General features: G+C 43.5%; 1 protein-coding gene across 1 annotated transcript in view; it reads right to left on the bottom strand.

The window, feature by feature from the left end:
- trabd2b (TraB domain containing 2B) overlaps positions 1 to 26327 on the bottom strand; it is a 334868-nt gene that overhangs the window by 163132 nt on the left and 145409 nt on the right. The window contains exon 3 of the mRNA XM_055641817.1: positions 13692 to 13838. Within this exon, the coding sequence (XP_055497792.1) occupies positions 13692 to 13838 (147 nt within the window). The remainder of the gene's footprint in view (positions 1 to 13691; positions 13839 to 26327) is intronic.

The raw sequence follows: 26327 nt of genomic DNA, 5'->3' as shown, positions 1-26327 counted from the left end.
GTCAAACGAAAAGTTGTTACGGTAAGGACCAGCTCAGCTAGGCAGAGGAGAGTATCAGTAGACGGAGATTGGTTGATTCTGCGATCGAGGAAGAAACGGATAGCTTTAAGACCCTCCTGGTGGAGGATGGAGGTGCAGAATGACTGGATATCCATGGTGAAGATGAGGGAATGGGGACCTGGAAAATGGAAGTCCTGGAGTAGACGAAGAGCGTGTGAGGTGTCTTGAACATAGGTAGGGAGGGATTTAAACAGGGATAGGATGGAGTCGAGGTATGAGGAAATAAGTTCGGTGGGACATGAACAGGCAGAAACAATGGGTCTGCCAGGACAATCAGATTTGTGGATTTTGGGGACAAGGTAAAATTGGGCCGTGCGGGGCTAGGGAACGATGAGCTTGGAGGCTTGGGAGGGCAGGGAGCCGGAAGTGATGAAGTCAGTGATAGTGCTCATCTGTGGGGTCATGGTCCAAGGATAAGTAAGAGGAGGTGTCTGAGATTTGGCGCGTGGCCTCAGCCTTGTAGAGATCAGTGTGCCAGACTATCTCAGCACCTCCCTTGTCGGCAGGTTTGATCACCCAGTCCGGGTTGTTGCAGAGTGAGTGGAGGGCTGTACGTTCGGAGGGGGAGAGGTTAGAGTGAGAAAGGGGAGTGGCGAAGTTGAGGCGGTCGATGTCCCGCCAGCAGATTAAAATAAAAGGGTCTAAAGCCGGTAGATGGCCATGAGGGGGGAGTCCAAGAGGAGGGGGGTCCGTTGGAGACGGGAGAAGGGGTCAACACTGGGGGGCGAGGACTCCTTCCCGTGGAAGAATGCTTTGATGCGGAGGCGACAGAAGAAGAGCTCCACATCATGGCGGACGCGGAACTCATTGAGGTGGGGATGGAGGGGAACAAAGGTGAGGCCTCTGCTGAGGACAGTCCGTTCGGTATCAGAGAGGGGGAGGTCAGGGGGGATGGTGAACACACGGCAGGGATGGGGGTTGGGGCCGGAGGAAGGCAGGTGAGTGGACTGAGGCCAAGGCGATGTCTGGCGGGGGGGGCGGGTGGTGGGTGGTCAAAGAGGAAGGGGGTATGAGGACTATAGTGTGGGTGGGGAAGAGCTGGGGTCACACGGTTTGAGGGGGAAGGGGAAGACCCAGTAGAACAACCACTGAGATTCCCTGTGTTAGGGGGACGAGCGCTCGGACCCAGCACAGTCAGACCCCGTGATGTCAGAGCCTGCATCGTGGAGACCAAAGATTATAGAGCAGAGCAAGATGTGCCACCCAGCGAAAAAAGCGTAGTATCACATGTGTGATTGTCGATGACATTTTATCGGGCTGCCCCCTCACTGTCATAGCGTTCACATCTACATCTCACTGTCTGGTATAAATTGCTCTAATCGCCAATGTGGACGACTCAACTTGTCTTTCTTCAGGTTCCTCAACAACAAAGAAAGGTGAGGAAATATTATTGTTTTCTGTCGATTTTATTCTGTCCTGAAAATGTTATTTTCTGTTCCCCTCAACACTCATTGGGAACTAGATTTGTTGGTACATTAGAAAGTTACTAGATTTTTTTTAATAGATCTATACTTACCACAATAATAAAGTCAGCAATTTTTGTCCTGCTGTACATTTTTGTTTTTGTTCTTGTAAGGCAGCAGACTCCAAAATATGGTCCGTAGGACACATCAAGCCCATCACAAGATTTTAAGCTCAGATTCGAGTCGGGGAGCACAGTGGTCCGGGACTGCTCTCAGTGTTTTAACCAATTAGATCCCTCGAATTGTCAGAGCCAAGACATCACTGGGCCACTGTGAAGAAGGGTGCAGTGGTGCGGTGCGGGGTTTGGCAGTGGTCAGAATGGGACGGCTGTGCGTTATAGTGTGCCATCGTTCCTCTCTCTCCCCATATCTCTCTGCCCCATCTCTCTCTCTCTCTCTCTCTCTCCCTCTCGCTCTGTCTCCATCTCTGCCCCTCTCTCTCTCTGTCTCTATCCTATCTGCCTTTCTCTCTCTCTCTCTCTCTCTCTACCCTATCTGCCTCTCCCTCTCTCTCTCTGTCTGTCTCTGCCCCATCTTTCCCAGAGGAAAGCTGGGAAATGGGGGAACAGGAGGAAAACATTTACAATAAAATTAACTAAAATATGTGAGGTTATAGATGAGATACATCAAACACTGTTCCCTACAACGCTGATTACACCTAAGATGATAGAGCGGATTACACAGTGGGAGGCATACCGGAAGTTGCGTTTTGCATTAACAAATGGCGGCCGTGACGTTCCGTTACGTACTACACCTCAGTGCGTTGGTTTATGTCGGAGTGGAGCATCTTGCTCCGCTCTCTGATCTTTGGTGGAGACTTCAGGCCCGGTGCTGAGCCTAGGACTCAGGTAAGGCGACGACTGCGGACTGCTGGAGAACGGTGGAGTGGCGATGATCGGGAGAGTTGATGGTGGAGGCCCGCGGGGAATGGAGTCCGGGTCAGCGGGCGAAGCATAGGAGGTCCCGGTCAGCGGATGGCAAGTGAGGCGGCAAGGTGAGTGTGTCCCGGTGAGGCAGAGAGTTTCTACGGTCAAGGTTCGGCGGTCACGTTTTGGTGGCGATAGTCGGAGGAATCGGGGAGGTAGTGTGGGTCGGCATAATCGGTGAGAGGGCAATAGTCAGCGTTACCGGTGAGGCAGCAAGGATCGGCATCATCGGTGGGCAGGTGAAGGTCGGCGGCAGCTTCCAAGTGTAGGTCGGCGATGGCGGCGTCTTCAGTGGTCCGGGCCTGAGGTCAGTCCGGGAGGCGGTGAGTGCTGGTGCTGCTCTTCGTGGCCAAGATGGCGTCGCGGGACTCTGCCTGGTGGTGTTCGGGCAGGTGGCCCGGGCCAGTGTAGAGGCCCGGGGCCTGCAGGCGGTCGAGTCGTGGAGTGTCGGTGTCAGGTGCCGGCTGGAGGCGGGCGAGTTTAAGGTCCTTGGTGGAGTCCAGGTGGGCGAGGAATATTTTATTGAAGTCGTGGATCTGCCGTAGGATGAAGTAGAGTTGGGGTCCATTGCAGGTCTGGGTGAGTGAGGCCCAAAGTTTCGAGAGACTTAAAGCGAGGTCCTGCTGGTGCCAGCGCATCACAGCCAGAGTAGATCGCAGAGCACGGAAAGAGAACTGCTGTGTATGGCGGCAGATATACATACAGCTACAACAAGTGTTGTTCTCTCTGCCCTCTGCAAACCAAACACTGTGATCAATTTAAAGTAACCTGCTGCTGTAGATTTTCACTGACATGATACGTCTCTGGGGACCAAGCTACAAGGTAGTAGTTAGAAGTGTCAATTTCAAATCCTGATTTAGCAGCAAACTGACATCAAGAAGAACACTAATGATGCATTCCTGGTGATTGTTAATGGGCAGAATTAGAAATGCATGTAAATTACTTCCAAAGTGCAGTGGGATTTAATTAGCTGATTGCACAGAACCATAAATACACGTATCAGTAAAACAAAACTTCTGAAATATGATCACTCAGTGTTTAGGAATCAGATTTTTCATCATGACAGGCTGTAGCTACTAATGTCTGAGCATTTAAACATAATTGACCTAGTATTAGTGGGGGACAAGGAGCAAATGCAGTTGAGAGCTCTATTTGTGAACATGAATGTAGATGCAGGTGTATTTGTGCAGTTGCTTAAATATGCTGAGATGAGCATCATCTGCTGGTTGATGCATATCTGAAGGTCAGAAGTTTTGTTTTACTGATATTTGTATTTATGGCTCTGTGCAATCAGCTAATTTAATCCCACTGCACTTTGGAAGTAATTTAAATTGATCATAGTAAAGAGGCACAGGGAAGAGCAAAAGATTAAATTGAACATAGCAATTGAAGGTGATGTATAAGAAAAAGACGACTAACTTGTGAATCATTTAGTGCATTAATATATAATCAAGGAGTTGTGGCTTGAAATATTTTAACTTTAATGGAATTTTATAACTGTAACATTTGAAAATTATTTTGTAAGTACATGTATAGAAAACTATATTTATCTGTTTCCAATAGCTAGTTGGCCCAGAAATGTTGAGATGATGTTATCGGCATGTAAAAAAATCATGGATCTTTAGCATGTACAAAGAGATCTGAACTGTGTTTGGTTTGCAGAGGGCAGAGAGAACAACACTTGCTATAGCTGTAAGTACTTAGAAAACAGCTGGCAATCAGTGTTTCAGGAGCTTCAGGCATTCCGAGCAGCGGCCGGGCACCCTGAGCAGCAGCGCCACGAGCAGCAGCGCCACGAGCAGCAGCGCCCCGAGCATCGGCCGGGTGCCCAGAGCCGAGCGGCGAGCTCTGGCTGTACCACATCCTGCGCAAAGCTGACGCATGGCTGCGCACCTTCTGTGAAGACATTTAAGAAAGAACTACAGATGCTGGAAAAACCGAAGGTGGACAAAAATGCTGGAGAAACTTAGCGGGTGTGACATGCAAGGATTGCATGAGACTGCCTCACCCGCTGAGTTTCTCCAGCATTTTTGTCTACCTTCTGTGAACACATGATTTGATGCCTGCCATCCGGGGTGGGATCCATGTGTACACGTGATAGATGTGGCCCGCCATCCGCTCACAGGCTTGCGTCCCGACCACTATGCAGAACAAGGTTGCCTACCCCTGCTCTACACACACAAAATCACAATTACACCCAGCACTGAATTAACAGTTGCATAGTCATCTTTAGTTATCCCCAGTCAATTAAGTTTGTACGTCCTCTCTGGAATAGTGCTAGCAGAAATCTATAGAGTTGTCACAGGCTATGGGAAAGGAAACCACAAACAGAGGGTACAGGTCTAAAGTCCTACTTCTTCAGAAAATTCAGGACCTTGACAAGGTCCTACATATTCAGAAAATCCCCCAAAGTCAAGCAAGCCTTTCCTGACAACACAGATCACCAGCACTATCGCTGCAACCACCCATAAGTAATTGTGGCAGATTTGACATATGGCCATTGACAGTGAGATCGGCATGAGAATTCGCGTGACAGTGCAGGACAGAAGCTGAGTGCACCACTTGCAGGCTCTAATTTACCTTGGTATCCAAGTTGACCAGTGAAAAGTTATTGCTACAATACCCAAGACCAGTAACTCAGTGGGATGATGGATATGTAATAATTTATGATCTACCTATTGGTTGAGGACAGCTTGTAACAGTTGAGATCTTTGAAAGGGCTAACTTGCGAGCTCGTATCAATGGAAAATCTATGACTTTGGTGGGACAAGAGAAAAATTAAAATCTCATGAAGCAGCTTCTGGAGACCGCTCAGAAGGAGATCAGGATTCTATAGCACTTTCATTTATTTTTGGTGAATCGCTCTATGTGGCTCAGTAAAAGAAATCTCTGCTCCCTGCAACAGCAGTGATCTTCAGAGTGCACAGACCAAAAGATGTTCTCTCATGGAGTTTGCTGACTTGAGTTGATTAGTGTTGGTTTAGTGCCCACAGCTTGTCTGGGCTGTAAAATGGCCTAGGCTTCAGGACAGGAAGAACAGAATGGCAGCTGGCATTGTCTGCTCATGGAACATTCATTGGACAGCTCCAGCTGGTCAATGGATTAGCAGTCAAGTCAATGCATTTTCTAACTGAGATGATTTCATGGAAACAAATCTGAGACTGCCCTCGACTTGAAGGCTCTAGTCCATGCGGGTCCATGTGCTATCCAACTCCAGATTCCATGAAAACATCCAACACCATTCCATCCAAATCCACATCAAACAAAGGAAGTTTGAATTTTTCAAATAAATGCAATTTGGCCTAAATCCCATTTTAAATACAGTGTTGATGGCACTAATATTATTGCATATTACTCTGCTTCTGATGTACATTGGATTCTGGATTTGGCAAAAGAGATTGCCAAGTCCTCTACTGGGAAAGTCTTGCCCCAATATGTGAAATATTCTGCATCCATTAACGTCATTCTTAGTCTCACAGAATCTACTCAAGCTATGGGAGGTTAGCTTCCTGGAAATTCACTGTTCTGCGGCATTATTTCAACATTGATTTTTGTTTTGTTAATGTATTTCTGCCCTTTCAGTCCCAACCAAAAGTTCCTGACTTCCCAGCTGCGGGCTTCAAAGGCCCCCAAGCTGTGTCTGAACTCATTCTCAGAGGGTAGTTGAGTGTACGGATGGCAATAGAGTCTGTGATTCATACTCAGTAATTCTCGCTCGAAGTCATGCAGTGTTCCAACGCAGCAGCCAAATGAATCAGCTTGGAATAAGTTCAGCTTTATTCAACTCATGAAGTCACTATTTTAGGCAACATCAAAAGAAACTTTTTTTTTTAGAAAAAATGCGCTTTTCAGTTTTCTCTCAAAATAAATGACAGCCCTTTTCTTCCAAGAAACACAATTGCAACAGTATAATTGACCTTAATCGGCCACAAACATTAATCCAGCCCTTGGAACAGTAATCACCATGGAAATACCTAAGGTTACGAGGCAGACAACTAAGTCATTTAAGATGTTTAATTCACTGAAAATGACAAATGGTTGACAAAAAAATGTGTGCAAGGTAGCTTTGATGAAAATTGAATAGGGTTGATTCATGTTAGCACAATATTTTAGAATGACTTTTTGTTTGGTTTGTATAATTTTACTATGATTGATCCAGCTATGACAGAGGATTAAAGTAGCATTTGTACAGCTCTGGAATGGGATACATGTGTTGAAGTAATCATAGATTATTGAAAACACCACCCAAAAATGACATCACATAGTAATTAATTGTAGGATATTCACCCATTAAACCCCTGCCCCAAAAGATGGCATGGTTACCAGTTATTTTATCTCACAAGCTGGAAGAACTCAATGTAGAACAAGTCAATAATGAAACTTTCTGTTCTTTTGCCTACTCCTTGTGGTGAATTAGCCAGTAAATAAGTGTCTCTCAGCATTCCCACGGTCAATAATTTAGAACATTATCCTTCTGAAGAATTATGTTCAAAATCTGTAATGAGAATATTCTGAACTAAAATCATAAATTCAATAAATGTGCTCAGTAGGGCCACAGTGAGGGTTTTGAAAATAGAAATGCTGGAAGAATTTAGCCAGTCTGCAGAAAGTGTAAACAGTTCATGTTTTGCATCAAGGACTTCTCGGATTTGGGGGGACAACAGAGGATATCTAGACTTCAAAGCAGAGCTGGCACAAAGCTATATGGCGATAGGCTAAAATGGAAATACCAGGAACATAATTTACTGGAATCTTGATCAAAATACAAAGTGCAGGAATAACTGAATGAATCCAGCAGCAACTGTGGATGGAATGGATAGGCAACGTTTTAGGTCAGGATTCTTCTTCAGATCTTTCTGAACTAAGGTCCTGAACCAAAACATTATCCATCCATTCCCTTCACAGAATCTGCTTAACCTGCTGAGATACGCCAACAATTAGCATTTTCCTGGGCATAAATTAAGACAACTCAGATAAGGAGAATAAGTACAGACTGTGTGCACATTATAAAGAAATGGGATGAGATGAGCATGATATTTGAAAATGATGAATGTGTATTTTACCTGGTTGGAAAATTCAATGTTCTGTAATTGTTTACTTATTCCCATTATTTGGACCTTGTCATATTTCACAATCTGTTAACTTGGAATACAAATATCCCAACACTGAATTATCAGACTGAATATACAAAACACAATTTAAAATCTTGAATTAAGTGTCCTTTCTATTATTTATTATCTACAATGTAACTAGAATTTGCATTGTGCTTTAAATAATTTCAATAATGAAGGTTACAATGCAAAATGTGAAAGATTACAAGGACTGCAGCAAACCACTGAGTGAGCCATGTTTCACCAAATTCATTCTGTCAGAAAAAGTTGTCATTAATTGCTCTACCCAATTCCTCTTAATCCATTTTACCCAATTAACCATGACTTTTACACTATTAATTCCTGTTAACATTACTGTTAAATAATATCATGCGACATAGGAGCACAGTTAGGCCTTTTGGCCCATTGAGTCTGCTCCATCATTTGATCATGGGTTACCTATTTTTCCCTCACCACCTCATTCTCCTACCTTCGCTCCATAACCTTTAACTCCCTTACTAATCAAGAACCTATCAATCTCCGCTTTTAAAATACCCTATGACTGGGCCTCCACTGCCATCTGTGGCAATGAATTCCACAGATTCATCACCCTCTGGCTAAAGGAATTCCTCCTCATCTCCTTTCTAAAGGTACGTTCTTTCATTCTGAGGCTGTGCCCTCTGGTCCTAGATTCTCCCATTACTGGAAATATCCTCTTCACATCCACACTATCCAGGCCATTCATTATTCGACCTATAGTTAAATAAATAGATGATTATACTTCTAATATATATAATGCAACAATGAGATTTAAATATCTGAAAGACAAAGAACACTGCAACTTGCCACGAAAATGTAGGAATCATGAGAATAGTGTAGGAACAGGTAATTCAGCCCTATGCTGCTAGATTTCTCACCCAACCTCCGTCAGTTTTTTTTTTCAAGCATTTTTGAAAGCTCGCTTTGAATTTGGAATTCACCAACCGGTCAGGTAGCCAATGGGATGGATGAAGCCCAGAAGTTGCAAGTTAATTTGGGTATCATCATACCTCGCTGTACCCCTGGAGGGAAGGGTCTGTGAATAGCATTTGAGTTTGTTTTATTTTGCACCACACTCATTTTTCATGGTCTATTCCCCAGGTAATTGACTATTTCATCAATGAAATTGTAAATTGTATTCATATTTTTCCAGTTGCAGCCTCTAAAACAATTTCATCAGTTACCCTTGGCATCCAAATATTTAAGGAATATTTAAAAAAAAATTGATACAGACATATTAATTATTAAAAGTTGCATTTGGCTGCTAATTGCACTTTTATTTGGTTAATCAAATTTCCTCTCTGGTGAGTGCTGCAAAGTACATCCACACCCTGTGTGTGCACTACCCTAATGGTCATTATTTCAGTATGACCCCAACTGCTGATTTATCCTGCATGAGAAGGCATACTGTGTGGGTGCATTCCACACAAGCCCAATTGATACAGACAGAGAGCAAGCCTGGCCCTACCATAAATGTTTTAAGTTTTCAAAATGTTATTTAAAATAAATCAAAAAAACACTAGCAGAGCAAACAGAGATCAGCTTAAGGACCGCCAAGGCTCAATAAGGAAATGCATTGCCTGGTGGATAAGAAAGAACTATACTCAGCCCCTTCATATGCTGAACCAGCCAATGTCAGAAGTACTGAGTTCAGTATTCCTGGCAGGAGAAAGAAAAAGTAAATCGGTCATGCTTTTCCTTCCCCTGATCCCCATTGTATAATATTCTTGCAGAAATAAGCCAGGCTCAGCTGTGGTCAGATTCCCCTCCCATCCCACTTCCTCTGACATGGTTAGTAAGCATTTAGTACTTCTCACTGTCTAAGCTCGCCAATAAAATATGTTCACTTATTGAGTTACTAAACGGTCCGCAGAACTGAAATCCAGCCAGCATATAAAGATAGTTGAAACAGAGGAAGAAAAATATTTACAAAGCAAAGAAAGGCAGGAGGGTTACGCAGTGGAAGAGTTGCTGCCTTACAGCACCAGAGACCCGGCATCGAACCTGACTATGGGTGGTGTTTGTATGGAGTTTGTATATTCTCCCTGTGACCTGCGAAGGGTTTCTCCGGGGTCTTGGGTTTCCTCTCACACTCCAAAGATGTACAGATTTGTATGCTAATTGGGTTGGTATAATGGTAAATTGTTCCTAGTGTGTGTAGGATGGTGTTAGTGTGCGGGGATTGCTGGTCGGCGCAGACTCAGTGGCCCGTAGGGCCTGTTTCCATGCTTTATCTCAAAACAAAACTAAGCTAAAAGTCCGAGGGTGCAAAAAGTGAAAGTGTGACCAGAATTCTATAAAGATGAAAGCTTAAATGGTGACAGGATAAATAGCTATAAAATAATGAGTGTCTTTGTCAATGTTTGGCAATGTTTTAAAATTGCATTTTACCCCTTTTGGCAACAATAAAATAACAGTGACAGATAGATTTAGTTTTAGTTTTAGCTATACAGCACTAGAACAGGCCCTTCGGCCCACCGGGTACGCGCCGACCAGCGATCCCCGCACATTAACGTTATCCTACACCCACTGGGGCCAATATTTACATTTACCAAGCCAATTAACCTACAAACCTGTACGTCTTTGGAATGTGGGAAGAAACTGAAGATCTCGGAGAAAACCCACGCAGGTCATGGGGAGAACGTACAAACTCCGTACAGACAGCACCCGTAATCGGGATCGAAGCCGGGTCTCCAGCGCTGCATTCGTTGTAAGGCAGCAAATCTACCGCTGCGCCACTGTGACAGATATATTAGTGACAACTTCCATACTATGGCCCAATTTCTCCAGTCAGTGGAGAAGGAATAGTGCTCAGGATTGACTTTGAAGATGGCTGCATAAAGATACTGCTTTCTGATGGCCTTTGCTGTCAGACGTCAACTTAATGGGATCCTCAGTGCCCAGTACTTGCAATCTCAACTAACCGTTCCAGCTGAGCAGCCAATCATATCAAAAACATTTGCTTGGACTTTAGACACCAAACGGTACATTTTTACCTATATTTTAATGAAACATTATATGGGTTATCGTGTAAAGACTGGGATAGTTGCATATATAATTAGTAAAAGGCAGAATATTAGTATTTACTTTAAAATCCCCTATATTATGGAAATTTTATTTGAAGGAACTACTTAAACTCAGGTTTGTAACTATGTCACTTCTAGTGATTTTCCTCAGTCCAATGGATATACTGTAGCTGTAAACTGTACAATCTGTGGAGATGTGCCATATCAGCTAGAGGACATTGAAATATCTTTGTTATGTACCAATAGCCTGAAGTTGTTGACAGTTTCATGTTCTAACACGATGAGCACCAATAGTTTTGCTCTCATTAATCCTGCAATATATGGGCCAACATAACATGGATGACACTATCTGTATTAACTGCCTTGGTTGAGGAAGTGAGAGATGATGGCAGAGTGTATCATAGAGACAAAGCCAACCAAGATGTCCCATCTAAGAGGGGCAGTAACAATGCATCAGGACAGTGGATCTAGGTATGTTATCGTGTCTCATACCTACCACAGGCAAAATCTAGAGGTGTACAATATGGAAGATTCTGTTATACACATATTCAAGATGAGCCAGAGAGGCTGGAGCAGTTTTACGTAAAGTGAAGGATGAGAGGAGATTTGATACAAGTATCTATATTACTAAAAGTCTGTTCTTGACCGGTTTTGGCCATCTGTGCTGCGATCTCTGAGAGAACGCCGCCACCTACGGCTGTCATTTTTGGCCACCTTGCTCAGAGCCCCCCCCCCTCCACCGCATGTGTGCCGAGGATTTTTCCCGTCGATGATAAATGACAGAGATATTAATGTTTTTACAAAATTCCCCATTCTCTCTGCTGCCCCCGCTGGCGACAGGGGGGAGGAACTATAAAACCAGGAAGTGGTGTGCCTCACAGCCTCTTCAAGATGGAGGAAGGCAGAGGGTCACGTTTCTCTGAGCTGTGAATAACACTGAACACATGTCTACTCAAATTTAAGTGCCCTTAGTGGTTCTAAAATGCTTGCAGAATGTGTCTATTGGTTCTAAAGCTTGCAAAAAAATGTCTCTATTGGTTCTAAAGCTTGCAAAAAGTGTCTATTGGTTCTAAAGCTTGCAAAAAAAATGTCTATTGGTTCTAAAGCTTTCAAAAAGTGTCTCTATCGGTTCTAAAGCTTGCAAAAAATGTCTATTGGTTCTAAAGCTTGCAAAAAGTGTCTCTATTGGTTCTAAAGCTTGCAAAAGGTGTCTCTATTGGTTCTAAAGCTTACAAAAAATGTCTATTGGTTCTAAAGCTTGCAAAAAAAATGTCTATTGGTTCTAAAGCTTGCAAAAAATGTCTATTGGTGCTAAAGCTTGCAAAAAAAAAAATGTCTATCGGTTCTAAAGCTTGCAAAAAATGTCTATTGGTTCTAAAGCTTGCAAAAAATGTCTATTGGTTCTAAAATGGTTCATACTAGCACTCCAGATACCCCCCCCCCTGCCCCCCCCCCCCCCCCCCCCCAACTGGTCAGCAATATTGGAAGTGGTGCAGAGGTGGAATATTGCATTGGGGGACCAGCCCTCCCGTGTGAAGCTGGGACCCAACGGGTCCACTTAGTCTAGTATATGATAGAATGAACTGGACAGAGTGGACTGTGAGTGGCTGTTGGCTGCTTCCTTTTGGTAGAGTTGTGAAGGACTTGGTTGTCCAGGCATAAAGGATAAGAGAATTACAAGTAACATGGGTGCTCAGTGTATGATTGGAATCTGAAATTTACTACCTGCAGACGTGAAGCAAAGAGACTTTATTTGTGGCCTTCTGGAACAAAGTGGATACATATACAATGACCAAAGAATGCAAATGAAGAAAGCATTGCAGCCAATGTACTCCTAGGACTCTGGACACTGAGAATGTTGCCCTGAAGTGGGGGCAAACAAAAACTGCAGTATTCTGGAGGGCCAGAAACCTGGTGAAAACACTGGGGGTTTGAAAATAGAAACTTAATAGATTGGATCATAAAATAGGCTTGAAACCAAATATTTTCCATGAAGTACTTCTGAAATAATTTGTGAAGCTATAGGGGAGGTGAGGGAAATGTCAGTGGAATATGATGTACTGCACAAATATTTTTTTACATGCGAGGCCTTCAAAGTTGCGGGAAGCAAATGGCAAGAGATCTTTCTTCAGAAACAGATGGAATCCACTTTCTGTGCAATGGGTTTACATGGAATAGTAGCTGAATTACAAGATCTGGAGAAGACGTTCTTGTTGCACCACAAAGATCAAATAGTCACTAGCACCTATTCACAAACTTTCTGCATCTCAGTTTCCACTCTTTTTGTATAGAAAATATCTGATGCTTAATTTAAATACACGATGAGGGACTTGGAGATGACACAGATTGACAAGAGTCCATCAGAAGCCTTGGAAACAGGGCTGGTGCAGTCAGCTAAACTGTACCTTTGAGTATCTAACAGAAACAATCACTTTATAATTACAGGCAACAAAATATTATGTTCCCATTATCCAACTGATTATAGCCAGAAAAAAATAATCTTATCTTGTTTTGAAGTAATGACAAAATAAGAAACTTTTTCATGGTCTTCAAAGGATTTGAGGCATGCTCCTAAATAGGAGCTGACAGCCAGCATGAAAGCCAGCATGCAATGCCAGAGCATACTGTAATCTAATCAGAAACCACACTGGTTTGGCAAGGCTCCACAAACTCATGTAACATTTGTTAGGCTGTTGTCTAATTTCTCTGAAACGCTGTAAATAGCATTAAAAAGCAACAGATTACTGAGGTTTGCTTGTGCCAGCTTCATCTTGGTGTTACTATTTAAAATGGTGAGTTCACATTTAAATATGTAGCAGCCATTTAAACCAGCTAGGTTTTACAACAACCTGCTTTACTGTACGATTTGAAATTGACCAAAAGATCGTGATTCAATCCAAACTCTTGATAGTAAACTTGCAATTAGATGATATTAATCTTTTTGAATAACCTGAATCCACCCCACCCACCCATCAACCACCCCCACCCCTCCCCCACCCCCCTCAATTCCATTTCAATTGACCCTTTCTCTGCACTAATTTTGACACGATTAAAAATGCCAACAGAATAACAGCTGTGGTTCCTTACTTGAGATGTGTCATGATTGAAGATGACAGCATTCAAGTCCCCACAGTTGTAGTGCTTGATGAGGTCCTCTGTTGTGTAAGGGGCCTGCAGGCTGCCTGCTCGGAGGCTCTCATGTTGCAGAAGAGTTTGGTTTAAAGCAAAGAGAACCTGTAAAGACATAAAAACAAACAATCGTAAAGAATATTAAAAAGGGGAAAGTGGGTGAAATATGAATTTGGCGCATGTGACAATTTGGGGACAGACATATGCATTACCTCCAAAGTAAGGTTGGAAGCAAGTATGGACAGCTTAATTCATTAAGCAACTATTTTGTTCAAAACACAAGTGTCTCGCTTCACTGAATTAGATTCAACATTAACCATCACTTTGTAAATCATCCAGGCAAGTATAAATGACAAATTTTGAAAGGAAGGCATGGACGGATCAAGAAACATCAGCGGCAGACAATGACATCTGCATCAATGTTCCTGAAAACTTGTAACTTGTAACATATCTATGAACCTTCCAGTTGCGCACGTGTTCACATATGCTTTACAATAGGTATGGGAAGAAAAATATGTCCTCAAACTCCAACAGCACAACAAGGACAAAATCTACCATTCATCCATGTTTGAAGCATGTAACCATTTCATAAGTTTTAGATTCTGTTTCATTCTGCTGCAAAGCAGCCACCCTACACTATACCAGATGCACTTGTTGAGCTTCAAATGCTGCAGCAAATAATTGCTTTCCTAAACAGGACATGAAGAGAAAGCACCTGGAAATTAACAGGGTGTAGACAAGGCTTCAGGAAGTTAGAGAGAAAGAAACTAGAGAAGGTGGAAATGGAGGAGAGCTGTGATGAACCAGAGAAAACGCAACCTGAGATGGAGCTTACGTCTTGGAAGGAGGGAACATGATTGCCAAACGGAGGATGGAGGGATCTAGACAGAACATCTGAGAAATGGTGCAGAAGTGGAATACTGCTTGATATTTTTGCTTCTTCAAAAATGCAGATTTTTCCAAGCAGAAACCATCACGGAAATGAAGATGAACAGGGCATAGGAAATTCTTCAGTGCATTAGGTTTAAATACTTCAGTCATCTGCTTCCAAAATTGTGTCTGGCATTAGCAGTGTTATAACTTCAACAGGGCATAAATTTGAATAGTAAAAGCACCAGGGATCTTCAGTCAGAGTAACTAAGGCGGCATAGTCTTTCAGAGGTATGTTGCAGCAGGCAATGAAAATATCTTTAAAAACGGAGTATGCTGGAAATCCGAAATAAAAACAGAAAATGTCTCCTGAACATCAGGCCACATCTTTGGAAAGAGAAACAGCTGAGTTTGATGATGATAGAAGCCTTCATTCAAACTGCCTCTTACTAAATATTCAAAGTCTACACTTTTCTACCTAGCTGATCCCACTGCACAACAATAAAAGTCCGTGTGCAAGAAAGAACTGCAGATGCTGGTTTAAACGAAGATAGACACAAAAGGCTGGTGTAACTCAGCGGGTCAGACAGCATCTCTGGAGAAAAGGAGTAGGTGACGTTCTTCAGACAGACAGTCAGGCCATGACAAGGCTCTGGGAAAAGTGAAGCTTTTCAGATCATGGAAGCCACCTCTCAATAAAGGGAGACGTTGATGAGAAAATTCATCCACCATAGTTGGTTACCTGTCTGAATGGTCAATTGGGTAACTGTGTCTCCCTCCCTTTTGTATGCTTCCATAATGAGCACATAACAGAATGGAGAGACACCACCAAGGTTTTCTCTGCACAAACTTCTAAAACATGCCAGGATAAGCAAGAATATATTTATACTCAGCTGACCACAATAGGCAGTCCACATCACTCGCAAGCCCAGCATAAGATTCCCAAAACAGATACTTTTCTCTTCTGCTCCTTCATGACAAATGATTATAAGAAGGAGAAAGGAAGTGAATCAAGGATATTCTCAAAGTCTCTTTGGAACTACCTATCTTGAGTGACTCAAGGGCATCTTTGGTCTCATCAGCTGCTGCTTCTTCCTGGTGGCATTCTCATTGTCCACTTGTACTCTTCTCCCTCTCCACCGCCGGCTCCTCCTCCTCCCTCTCCCCTGCGATTGCTGACATCTTCCAAGCTGGAGGATGTTTCAACTCCAGGGGAAGAGGAGGAGAGGGCAGCAGTGGAGAAGGTGAGTGGCCACGGGCAAAGCGAGGACCAACAGGAAGAAGTGGCATCTGGTGAGAGGGGAGGGATCCCCACGATGACCAAGCGCATTCTGGCAGTGGCATGAAGAAGGTGCTGCCAGCCAAGGGCTGCAGCATGAATGGCAACAACAGCCGTGTCAACCAGATCATGTGGCAGCTAGTGAAGAAGAGTTCGCTGGTGCAGATCAGTGGCATCGGCGACTGTTTTTTAGGTGAAATGCTGAAAATTGCTGGAGTAACTCAGCAGTCAATCAGTCTGAAGAAGAGTCTGACCTGAAATGTCACCTATTCATGTTCTTCAGAGATGCTGCCTGGCATGCTGAGTTACTCCAGCACTTTGCATCCTTTTGTGTATTAACCAGCATATGTAGTTCTTTGTTTCTACTACATACAATGATAATACCATACTCGGTTACAGCCGACAATCGGCAATAACGAACACCATGCCATCCCCCTCCACCCTGCTATGATCCATTATAACAAGCGTTTCCTGTATATAATTCCACGGGATATCTTTATTCTTGTGTTCAAATTCTCTTGCAATAAAAACAAATATGCCATTTGCCTTCCTAGCTGGTCACTGTACCAGCTCATTAACTTTGTTCTTCCTGTAAAAGAACAGCTGGATCTCTCTGAACATCAAATTTTTTCAATCTTATGGTGGCCAAAATATTACCTAATGGGCCCATCCCATTAGGTAATCTTATGGTGGCCAAAATATTACCTAATGGGCCCATCCCCATGGGGTTTTGGATTTTCCAGCTAATTGTTGTTATCTGACAGCTGCTTTGACTGATACAGCTAAGCCAAGACCAAAACTGGTATCTTCCTTGCATGATATCATATTATTCTGCCTTGCTGTTCTCTGTTCACCATCCCTCGAGTTGGTAGATTTCTGATGATAGTCAGTCTAGACATTATTTTGTGAAATAGAACGCTAGTCGAATACTTTGAATATGTTCTTAATGGGATATTCAATCTATGACAAAGCCAGTGAGGAACTTGAAGGAAAGCAAAGATTTCCCCACCTACATGGTGAAAAAAGTATTTTTAAAGCCGTGTTGTTCCACAACTGGCTCTGAACCCTGGACAGATGGATTTGTTTAATGCAAGGAAACTATTGACGTTTATCATATTTTTAAAAAAAAGACACATTCTTTAAGCTATTTGGTACATCTGAATTTGTTTAAAACATGTAGATTTTACTGACCCCGAGCCTTTAATTAGAACAGAAAAGGCAATTCCAGTTCCAACGTAACTTTTACTTGACTATGAAATCCAGACCTAATTTTCCTTTTTCTAATTGCCAAGCCCCGTTCATAACATATCAACAACTTTCACCATCTTTAGGAATAGTATTGAGAATTTTCCTTTGTAGGAAAAAAGCTGTTTACTTCAAACTTGTTGGAGAATAGGCCATTTGGCCCATCACGTCTGTGGGGATTTCAACTATACAATTCACCGTACTTTGTTGATCTTTCCCAACAGTCCTTATTTTTTAATGAATTGCTTTTTGTTTATTACTATTGCATCAGGTTTCATTGCCCTTTAAGGCTGTCAGTACATACGTAACTATTACAAGTAGACCACAACAGCAATAGATGAAAACATTTGCTTCCAATTTTCTGGTGCCCTCTTATTGTTTCTTGTTCATGCCAATGAATAGTCATCAAATATTTTTAAGACCAATTTATGCTGCTGAGTGCAAAATTACACGGGACCACACATGGACTGCAATGATTCAAGAAGGTGGCTTGCCACTACTTTAATTATGGAATGATCTGCTCTTACCAATGGAACCCACATCCCAGCTATGAACTAAATATAGTTACAATATGATTCCACAAGTTCATTCATTGGGTTAGTGGGTGAATGCATTGCACCACATGGTATTTATATATATATATTTTATATCATATATATATCTATATTACTAAAACTCTGTTCTTGACCGGTTTCGGCTTTCTGTGCTGTGGTTTCCGAGAGTACGCCGCCACCTACGGCCGTCATTTTTGGCCACCTCGCTCAGAGCCCCCCTCCGCTGCGTGTGTGCTGAGGATTTTTCCCGTCGATGAAAATTGACAGAGACATTAATGTTTTTACAACATTCCCCATTCTCTCTGCTGCCCCTGCTGGAGGGAGGGGGAGCGACTATAAAACCAGGAAGTGGTGTGTCTCAATCAGTCTCTGCAAGTGGTGTGCCTCAATCAGTCTCTGCAAGTGGTGTGCCTCAATCAGAGCTTTGAATGACACTGACAAATGTCTGCAGCACTGTGAGTACCCTTAATTTGGTTTGAAAATGAAAATATGATTTGAGGTAAAAAAGCACTGCCTGCAAATAGTTGTTTGGGTTTGGGTTCAAGTAAAAAGGCACTCTCTCTCTCTCCCCCCCCCCCCCCCCCCCCCCCCTCCCCCTCCCCCCCCCCCCCCCCCCCCCTCCCCCCCCCCCCTCCCCCCCCCCTTCCCCCCCCTCCCCCCCCCCCTCTCTCCTCTCTCCTCTCCCCCCCCACTCCTCTTCCCCCCCCTCACCTCTCCCTCTCCTCTCCCCCCTCCCTCTCCTCTCCCCCCTCCCCCCTCTCCTCTCCCCCTCCTCCCCCCCCCTCCCTCTCCTCCCCTCCCTCTCCTCCTCTCCTCTCCTCCTCTCCTCTCCCCCCCTCTCCTCTCTCCTCTCCCCCCCCCCCCCCTCCCCCCCTCCCTCTCCCCTCCCCCCTCCCCCCTCCTCTCTCCCCCCTCCTCCTCCCCTCCCTCTCCCTCCCCCCCCCTCCCTCTCCTCCCCCCCCCCTCCCCCTCTCCTCCCCCCCCCCTCCTCCTCCTCCCCCCCCTCTCTCCTCCCCCCCTCTCCTCTCCTCCCCCCTCCCCCCCCTCTCCCCCCCCCCTCTCTCCTCTTCCCCCCCTCTCTCCTCCCCTCTCGCTCTCTCCCCTCTCCCCCCCCCCTTTTCCCCCTCTCTCCCCTTCACCCTCTGCCATCTCTCTCTCTCTCTCTCTCTATCTCTCTCTCTCTCTCTCTTTCTCTCACCCTCTCTCTCTCTCTCTCTCTCCCCTCCCCCTCTCCATTAGCGTGAGTGCAAGGGGGGGGGGGGGGTCGCTATTGTGCGACGCTGCATGCCGCCCCCCCCCCCCCCCCCCCCCCACGTTGGGGAGAACAGACCCAACGGGTCTGCACTTGGTCTAATATATATATATATATATATATACACACACACACACACAAAATACGATGACCTCAAGTTTAGAAATGTTAAAAATGCATTTTATAGCACTTTCCCACTTGCCTTTCAGGAAGTCAAAATTTGCTTTCCAATCAGTGTAGTGTTTTTGTAGAGCACCGCTTCCAATAATGAATGAAGCACGACAGCCAATTTTGTGCATAGCAACCTCCAACAAACAGCAAGGTGATGGTGGTCAGATAAATCATTTTGTGCAGAATTATCTGATTTCTTTCAGGGACTGTAACAAAATACAAATGTGTACTTTTTCCATTTACTTAATATAGGATACACAATATCTCCTATTATGTCCAGATTGGTAATAAGCCTGAGTTGTTAACCCCCAAATAACCACTGAAGTTTAAGTAGATGCAACTTCAGTTTATCAACATCAGGAATGGATAAGTTCCCTGCAGCTTGTTCTGGTAAGAATCCTATAGCTTCAGATTAGCTTATGCCTGCAGGTTGCATTAAAATGAGCCAAATTGACCAACTGATGATCAACAATGGCCTGGGATGTGCTTGACAGGGAGACACATTTCTGAGCATGCCAGAGTGAAAACTCGTTCCGAATTCCAAACAACCCAGTATGTAAATCATGGAACTAAAGAAATCCCACTTACTTCACTTCAAGGCCCTGCACATACCATACATTGGACCTCTTTAATGCATTGAATACCATGCAGTTACAAAATATGTCACTGTTTTATACCCTCTGCTCTGTTTTCTAAATATCTTCTGAAATAAAATGGGCAAACACATGCACACACTCGCGAAGATACACATATGCACACACTTGCGGAGATACACACATGCACACACAGGCTAGGACATACACACATGCCAAGTCACCCACACACATACAATGATGGTTCTTTTCCTGCTACTTGAATTCTGATTTTACTGCAGAGTTTTCACAATTAAAAAAAGATCCCAGATGGGACAAATTACTCTCAGGGTTCTGAATAGCATATCCCACCTGGCACCACTTTCACTGTGAAACCACTGTCTACAGTAAGTCAGTTTGGATTTGTTTGCGGTTTTATTTAAATATTACCAGTGGCAAAATAGCTCCACCCTTGTAAAATGATGACAAATGTAATGTGACAGACTGCGCTTCCTCATAATCCAACTACACACAGCAATAGATTTATGAGTAAACTAGGAAGACTGTGGTGCAATATGTTGCCTTGACCATAATGACAAGGATTCGTTTTTCTTTTTCGATGTTTCAACCTTCAAACATTGTGGTGCTCTGATCAGACTGCAATTGGAATTTATAATCCCGGTTCTATTCCACAAGAAATGAGTGACATTTGAATATGGTGCAGAGAATGCCTACGAGGATGATCCACGGATCCACGAGTGTAGAGAATGTAAACCATGAATTATGCGGCTAAGTTTATTCCCACAGTGCTGAAACCATTGCTCAAAACCATCAAAAGGGAAGTTATCATAGCTGCATGACAGATATGATCACCGGCAACCTTACTTTTATTTCTATTGCAGTACTCGTCCCACTGCTGCCACATAATGACTGGGAAACAATGGGCCCTGTGGCCTGTCCACAGCATGATTTATTGACTTCAAATATCCGTCACTGTTTACATTCAACTCCTGTGCTAAACTGTTGGCTGATTGGGATTTACTGAAGTATATTATTAAAAATACTGCAATGCAATGCCATGCCATTGAAAATCAGATGTTTCTTAAAGCCTTTGGACTTGGTTGCTTTTTAATTTTTGATTGTTGCTTTTAAGAGCATAGATGTTTTGAAACAGAGGCAGGTATACAAACAAATGAGTTAAGATGTAGGCTACAGAAAGAGCTGCGATAGAGAATGTTGAGAAGTTGTACTGTTGTCTCCTGCTCCTCTGTCATATTTTGATCACATCACCATAGGAAGAAAAGCAAGTTGACAATCATGAAAATCTGACAAAATTTGCTTCACATTTGTCCAGCATCAGGAAAGAATGAAATGATTTGAAATCCCAGTTTGCATCAGTCCAATGATCCTATAAATGCTCAGTCATTATCTGTGAATGAAACGAAAGACTTCTGCACCATTCGCATTAATTCTCATAATTCTCCAAAAGTGCTTTTGAAAAATAGAGATGTAAAGTTAAAATCTGGTTTGAACCCAACCCAACTCTCCAATGTGAACCCAACCTGCATCTCAAGATTCAAGATTCAATTTAATTGCCCTTGAGGTCCAAACGAAATGCCGTTTCTGCAGCCATACATTACAAACAAATAGACCCAAGACACAACATAATTTACATAAACATCCATCACATTGCTGTGATGGAAGGCCAAAAAAACTTATCTCTCCACTGCACTCTCCCCCCCCCCCCCCCCCCCCCCCCCCCCCCCCCCCCCCCGATGTCAGAGTCAAAGTCAAAGCCCCCGGCTGGCGATGGCCAAATAATTATTAAGGACAAATTAAGGACAAATAATTATTTTCATATCCAGCCCAAACCAGACATAACAGTCAGACTTTCACTAATCAATGGTGTGACTGGGAGATGAATATCAGTTCCGATACTGGTGATAATTTGTCTTCAGAATAGTGTCATGCACTCGTTTACATCCTCCTCAGGTTAAGGGTCAAGCAAAAGACTGGGTGAAATTACCCTGGAGAACCCTGTCTTGAGAAACAGTGAAAAACTTTGTTTTATGTGCTTAGGAGAAGTCCATTCAATAGTTTCATGACAGCGAGGAAGAAGCTTTTCTGGATTTGTGAAATGACTCCAGATTGGTGGAATGTTTAAGAAGGAACGGCAGATGCTGGAACAATCGAAGGTAGACAAAAATGCTGGAGAAACTCAGCGGGTGAGGCAGCATCTATAGAGCAAAGGAATGGATGACGTTTCGGGTCAAAGGGTCGCGACCCGAAACGCCACCCATTCCTTCGCTCCATAGATGCTGCCTCACCCGCGGAGTTTCTCCAGCATTTTTGTCTACCAGATAGGTGGAGTACCTTTATGGGTGCAGTTAACTCAATGTTTTTCCACTGTTTCTCAGTGCTCATAACAGTAATGCCCCTGTCCCACTAATAGGAAACCTGAACGGAAACCTCTGGAGACCTTGCGCCCCACCCAAGGTTTCCGTGAGGTTCCCGGAGGTTTTGGTCACTCTCCCTAATGGTGGAAAATGGTTTCCGCGTGGTTGAGGCTTCTTCGATATTCCTGTGATTATTTCAAAAAAAACAAAACCGGCATCGACTAAAAATAGATTGCCGTTTGGTCAAAGCCAGTGGAGTGGGGGTTGTTATTTACTTACAGGCAGTCGAAGGCAATCTCCTTCACTGACCGCCCATTTTGATTGGCTCATTGGAGCTTTCAGCGATGATCCTGTAGGATCTTTGGTTTTCTAGGACCTAGAAGATCCGCTGGAAGGTAAAATGCCTGGTAACTTTTTTAAACTTCATAAAACTGTCCTCACTCCTTCTTTCCCCCCCACCCCCCCCACCTTCTCTCTCCCCTTCTCTGTCCTTCTTTCCCCTTCTCACTACAGGACGTACCGTGCTCTGTCGCAGCCGTTTACCTTCCTCTTCATCGCGCAGACTGCGCTCCTCCCCTGTCCCTGGGGGGGGTGTGTGTGCGGGCGTGTGCGCGTGTGTGTGTTGTACCTCGTGTGTGTGTGTGTGTTGTGTGTGTGTGTGTGTGTGTGTGTGTGTGTGTGTGTGTGTGGTGTGTGTGTGTGTGTGTGTGTGGTCAGTAGCAAAGATCTTTGGTCAGTTGATGCAGCTCGCGCTTCGGTCGAGGTTTTCCAGGCAAATGACCAAAACCTCTGGCGACTCAAGGAAACCTTGGGTGGGGCTCAAGGTCACCAGAGGTTTCCGTTCAGGTTTCCTAAGTGGGACAGGGGCATTACAAATCAGTACCAATATGAATATGAGGAACCAGTCTCTTGAGTGCAGTATTAAAGGATTACTAATCCCAGCAAACCGGTGCCTTGAAGAGAGGGAGAATAGGAGTCCATAAAAAAAAAAATAATAGAGGATCTAAACCATTTCTCAGCACACAGAATGTATAAAATTTGGGGTTTAAGTTATACTGTTAGTCCACCTGATGTACAGCATTGTGTTATAGTTCGTAAAAGATATGCCAGAAATGCTGCTGAAGTAACAAGCCGATGAGCATATCCCTGCCAGTGTTTTAAAAAACAACTAGACCAAGTGCAGACCCGTTGGGTCTGCTCCCCCAATGGTGTGATTCCCCCAACCCAATATTCCGCCATGCACCCATCTCCTCCATTGGAACTGAGCCCGTTCCCAAATGTAAGATTGCAGCCCTCCCCTGCCTGCTGCAGCAGTGAAAAGTTCAGTGTTCCTCTCTTGCAACTTTGTTTCGAAGTGTGTTGGAAGCTAACATGTAAATGGAGAAGCCTGTTTATTTTTGAAATACTTGGGGGTGGGTGGGGGGGTGGTGGGGGGGGAGAAGGATTTGATTAAAAACATGTACTTGAACACGACGAAATGAAATGAGGAGCGGATACTTAGAAAGAAAAGCGAAATCTCTACCGAAATGGAAAATATCTCGGAGATTGAGCGTCTGGATTGGGCGTGGCAATGAATCAAAGGAAGAAATGCAGCCGGACGGCAGCCGGACGGCAGGCGGACTGATTTGAGTTTTATATATATATAGATAGATAGATAGATAGATAGATAGATAGATAGATAGATAGATAGATAGATAGATCGATAGATAGATAGATAGATAGATAGATAGATAGATAGATAGATAGATAGATAGATAGCAAAGAGTGGTCCAAACTTCCATAGCCTCTCGGGCATATTCCTGCACATTGCATTTGTGAATACACCATAATGACTAGAAAACAGATTTAAAACTCACATACACCAGGTCCCATCCAAACTTCCAGTATTTACCATTTATCCAATAAAAGGATGTCCTATCAGTCTCGGTGGAATTACAACAGTAGGACTAGTAAAACAGGGCACCACCATGAACGACCTCATCTAAAAAATAACAAGCAAGCCCAAGGCCTTCAGCAAGCAATTTATTATTGCCTACAAAGGGGGCTCGTTTTAATTTGAGGATTGTTGCTGTGATTCTAGCAGAAATATCACATATTTTATTGCACCAAATAGCCCTATTTAAATCATCTTTCTATCCTGACCTCCTTGGTCGGCAATGGGGGCGATTTGCAGATATAATTTTACCTCGGGTATCACAACAGTGTTGCTGTGGACTTTTAAATCATGGTCTTTCAGGAGTCTACAGTAATGTTGTGAATATAGAGAAATAAATCAACAGTGGGCACATGTAAAGGTGGACATAGAATGTATGTGAATTGGATAAATGCACACCAGCACTCTCAGGAGCAGCTTCGTACCTAGATTCACCTCTACCCCATTGCGAACATTGAACAGGTTGGCTACTATGCTGAATACTATACTTTGCACCCCCCGTAGTTTATATTTTGTTCTGAAGAGACAAAATGCTGGAGTAACTCAGCAGGACAGGCAGAATCTCTGGATAGAAGGAATGGGATACGTTTTGGGTCGAGACCCTTCTTCAGACTGAGCTGTAGAGTTGGAGAACATAGGAACCACAGAGGGGGGAGCAGCGAGAGAGGATGTTGCAGAACATCAGAGAGAGGAGGAGAACAAAGTAGGCATACCTTGAGGAGGTTTCACGGTGGAGCAGCCAAAATGTGTAGGAAGGAACTGCAGATGCTGGTTTACACTGAAGATAGACACAAAATGCTGGAGTAACTCAGTGGGACAGGCAGCATCTCTGGACAGAAGGAATAGGTGACAATTTGGGTCGAGACTCTTCTACCTATTGTACTTGTGTTTGGTGTGATTGTTTTTATGTATAGCATTATCTGGTTTGATTTGATAGCAAGCAAAACAAAGCTATCCACTCTACCTGACAGTAATAAACCTAAACCTGGATGTGGTGGAATAAAGAAATGTCATGTACAGGAAGGAAGGGTATTTCAATAGCCTTAAGGGAATGGGAGAACACGAGGGAGAAGGTTAACACCCTGTCTGATACCCAGCACAGATGGAAGCAAATTCAGAAAAAATAACATCAGACCTGAAGAAAAGCCCCAATGTAAGACCAGTGAAGTAGCAGAACAAAACTGGTGCACACATAACAAGTACCAGACGGTGAACATATTGCATTATGTGGCTTTGAAAATATTAGCTGGAAGCTTCGAAAGGATGAAATTAATGATTTTTTTTTTCAAGAATTTCTGGCTGTATTGAGGAAGCTCCACTACTCCAAGAACTGTCAAATATAGCAGGACCAAGTTGCATGATCTCTCAAATCATTGCCAATCCAAAATTGACCACTCATGGCTCTCCTCATCTCCTTATCTATCATACTCTTCCTCAGCAACTAGATGTTAGGAAATCTTTCTCGTGTAAAAATAAATCAGCAGAAACATTAAATCACTGCCTTTATCAAAACCGTACTGGCAACTTACACTGCTCAATGGGATAGCCTTTGCTCATCAGTTGGGAGAATGCAAGGTCATTGCACATTCATCTCCCATTGACACATTTAGCCTTGGTTATGCATGCATTTATATTGCAGTTTTTCTGAACGACTGATGTGTTTTGAAACATTACTTCTTTGCTTCCAAAGTAAATGCTCATCATTTATCTGCTCTTGAAAAATTAAACCAAAAGGAACGCCGCCAATGCCTATAGGAAGACGAGGAATATCATCCTATCTGAAGGAGCAGCAGAAGCATTCTCAGTCCATAAGAGTCAAGAGTGTTTTATTGTCATTTGTGCCAAAAACAGAACAATGGAAATTCTTCCTTGCAGCAGCAGCAGTCGTAATCACAGTACTCAATAGAAAACATAATAAACATACATAATACTTTTATCTACACAGCTATCTGCTTTACTCTTATTGGTCCAAAAGGGTGAAGTAATTTGGATGGCAGTTCGTGTCAGTGGAATTATTAACAAATTAATGATGTTGTTTAATCAGTTATTTGACTGTTCACAAAAATGAGGCTGTAATGATACAGCTTAATTATGGATTGCAGTGAAGTCAATCCCACACATTTCTGTATTACCTTTGGGTACAGCCTTATCACAATAACTTTCTCTAGGGTTTTGGACCTCCATCTGCTCCCACTCAATATCCTCTCCCTCTCTGTCACCATATGCAAACCACACTTAAGGATGTCTCTGTGGCTAAACAAAAGGTGAAATTGTGTTGTAAAGGCAGCTTCCACACACTCCTGACTCACTCTGAGAATTACC

Source organism: Leucoraja erinacea, chromosome 10 (genome assembly GCF_028641065.1).
Source record: "Leucoraja erinacea ecotype New England chromosome 10, Leri_hhj_1, whole genome shotgun sequence".
NCBI classification, from domain to species: Eukaryota; Metazoa; Chordata; class Chondrichthyes; order Rajiformes; family Rajidae; genus Leucoraja; species Leucoraja erinaceus.
This window is presented reverse-complemented; position numbering and strand designations above follow the sequence as displayed.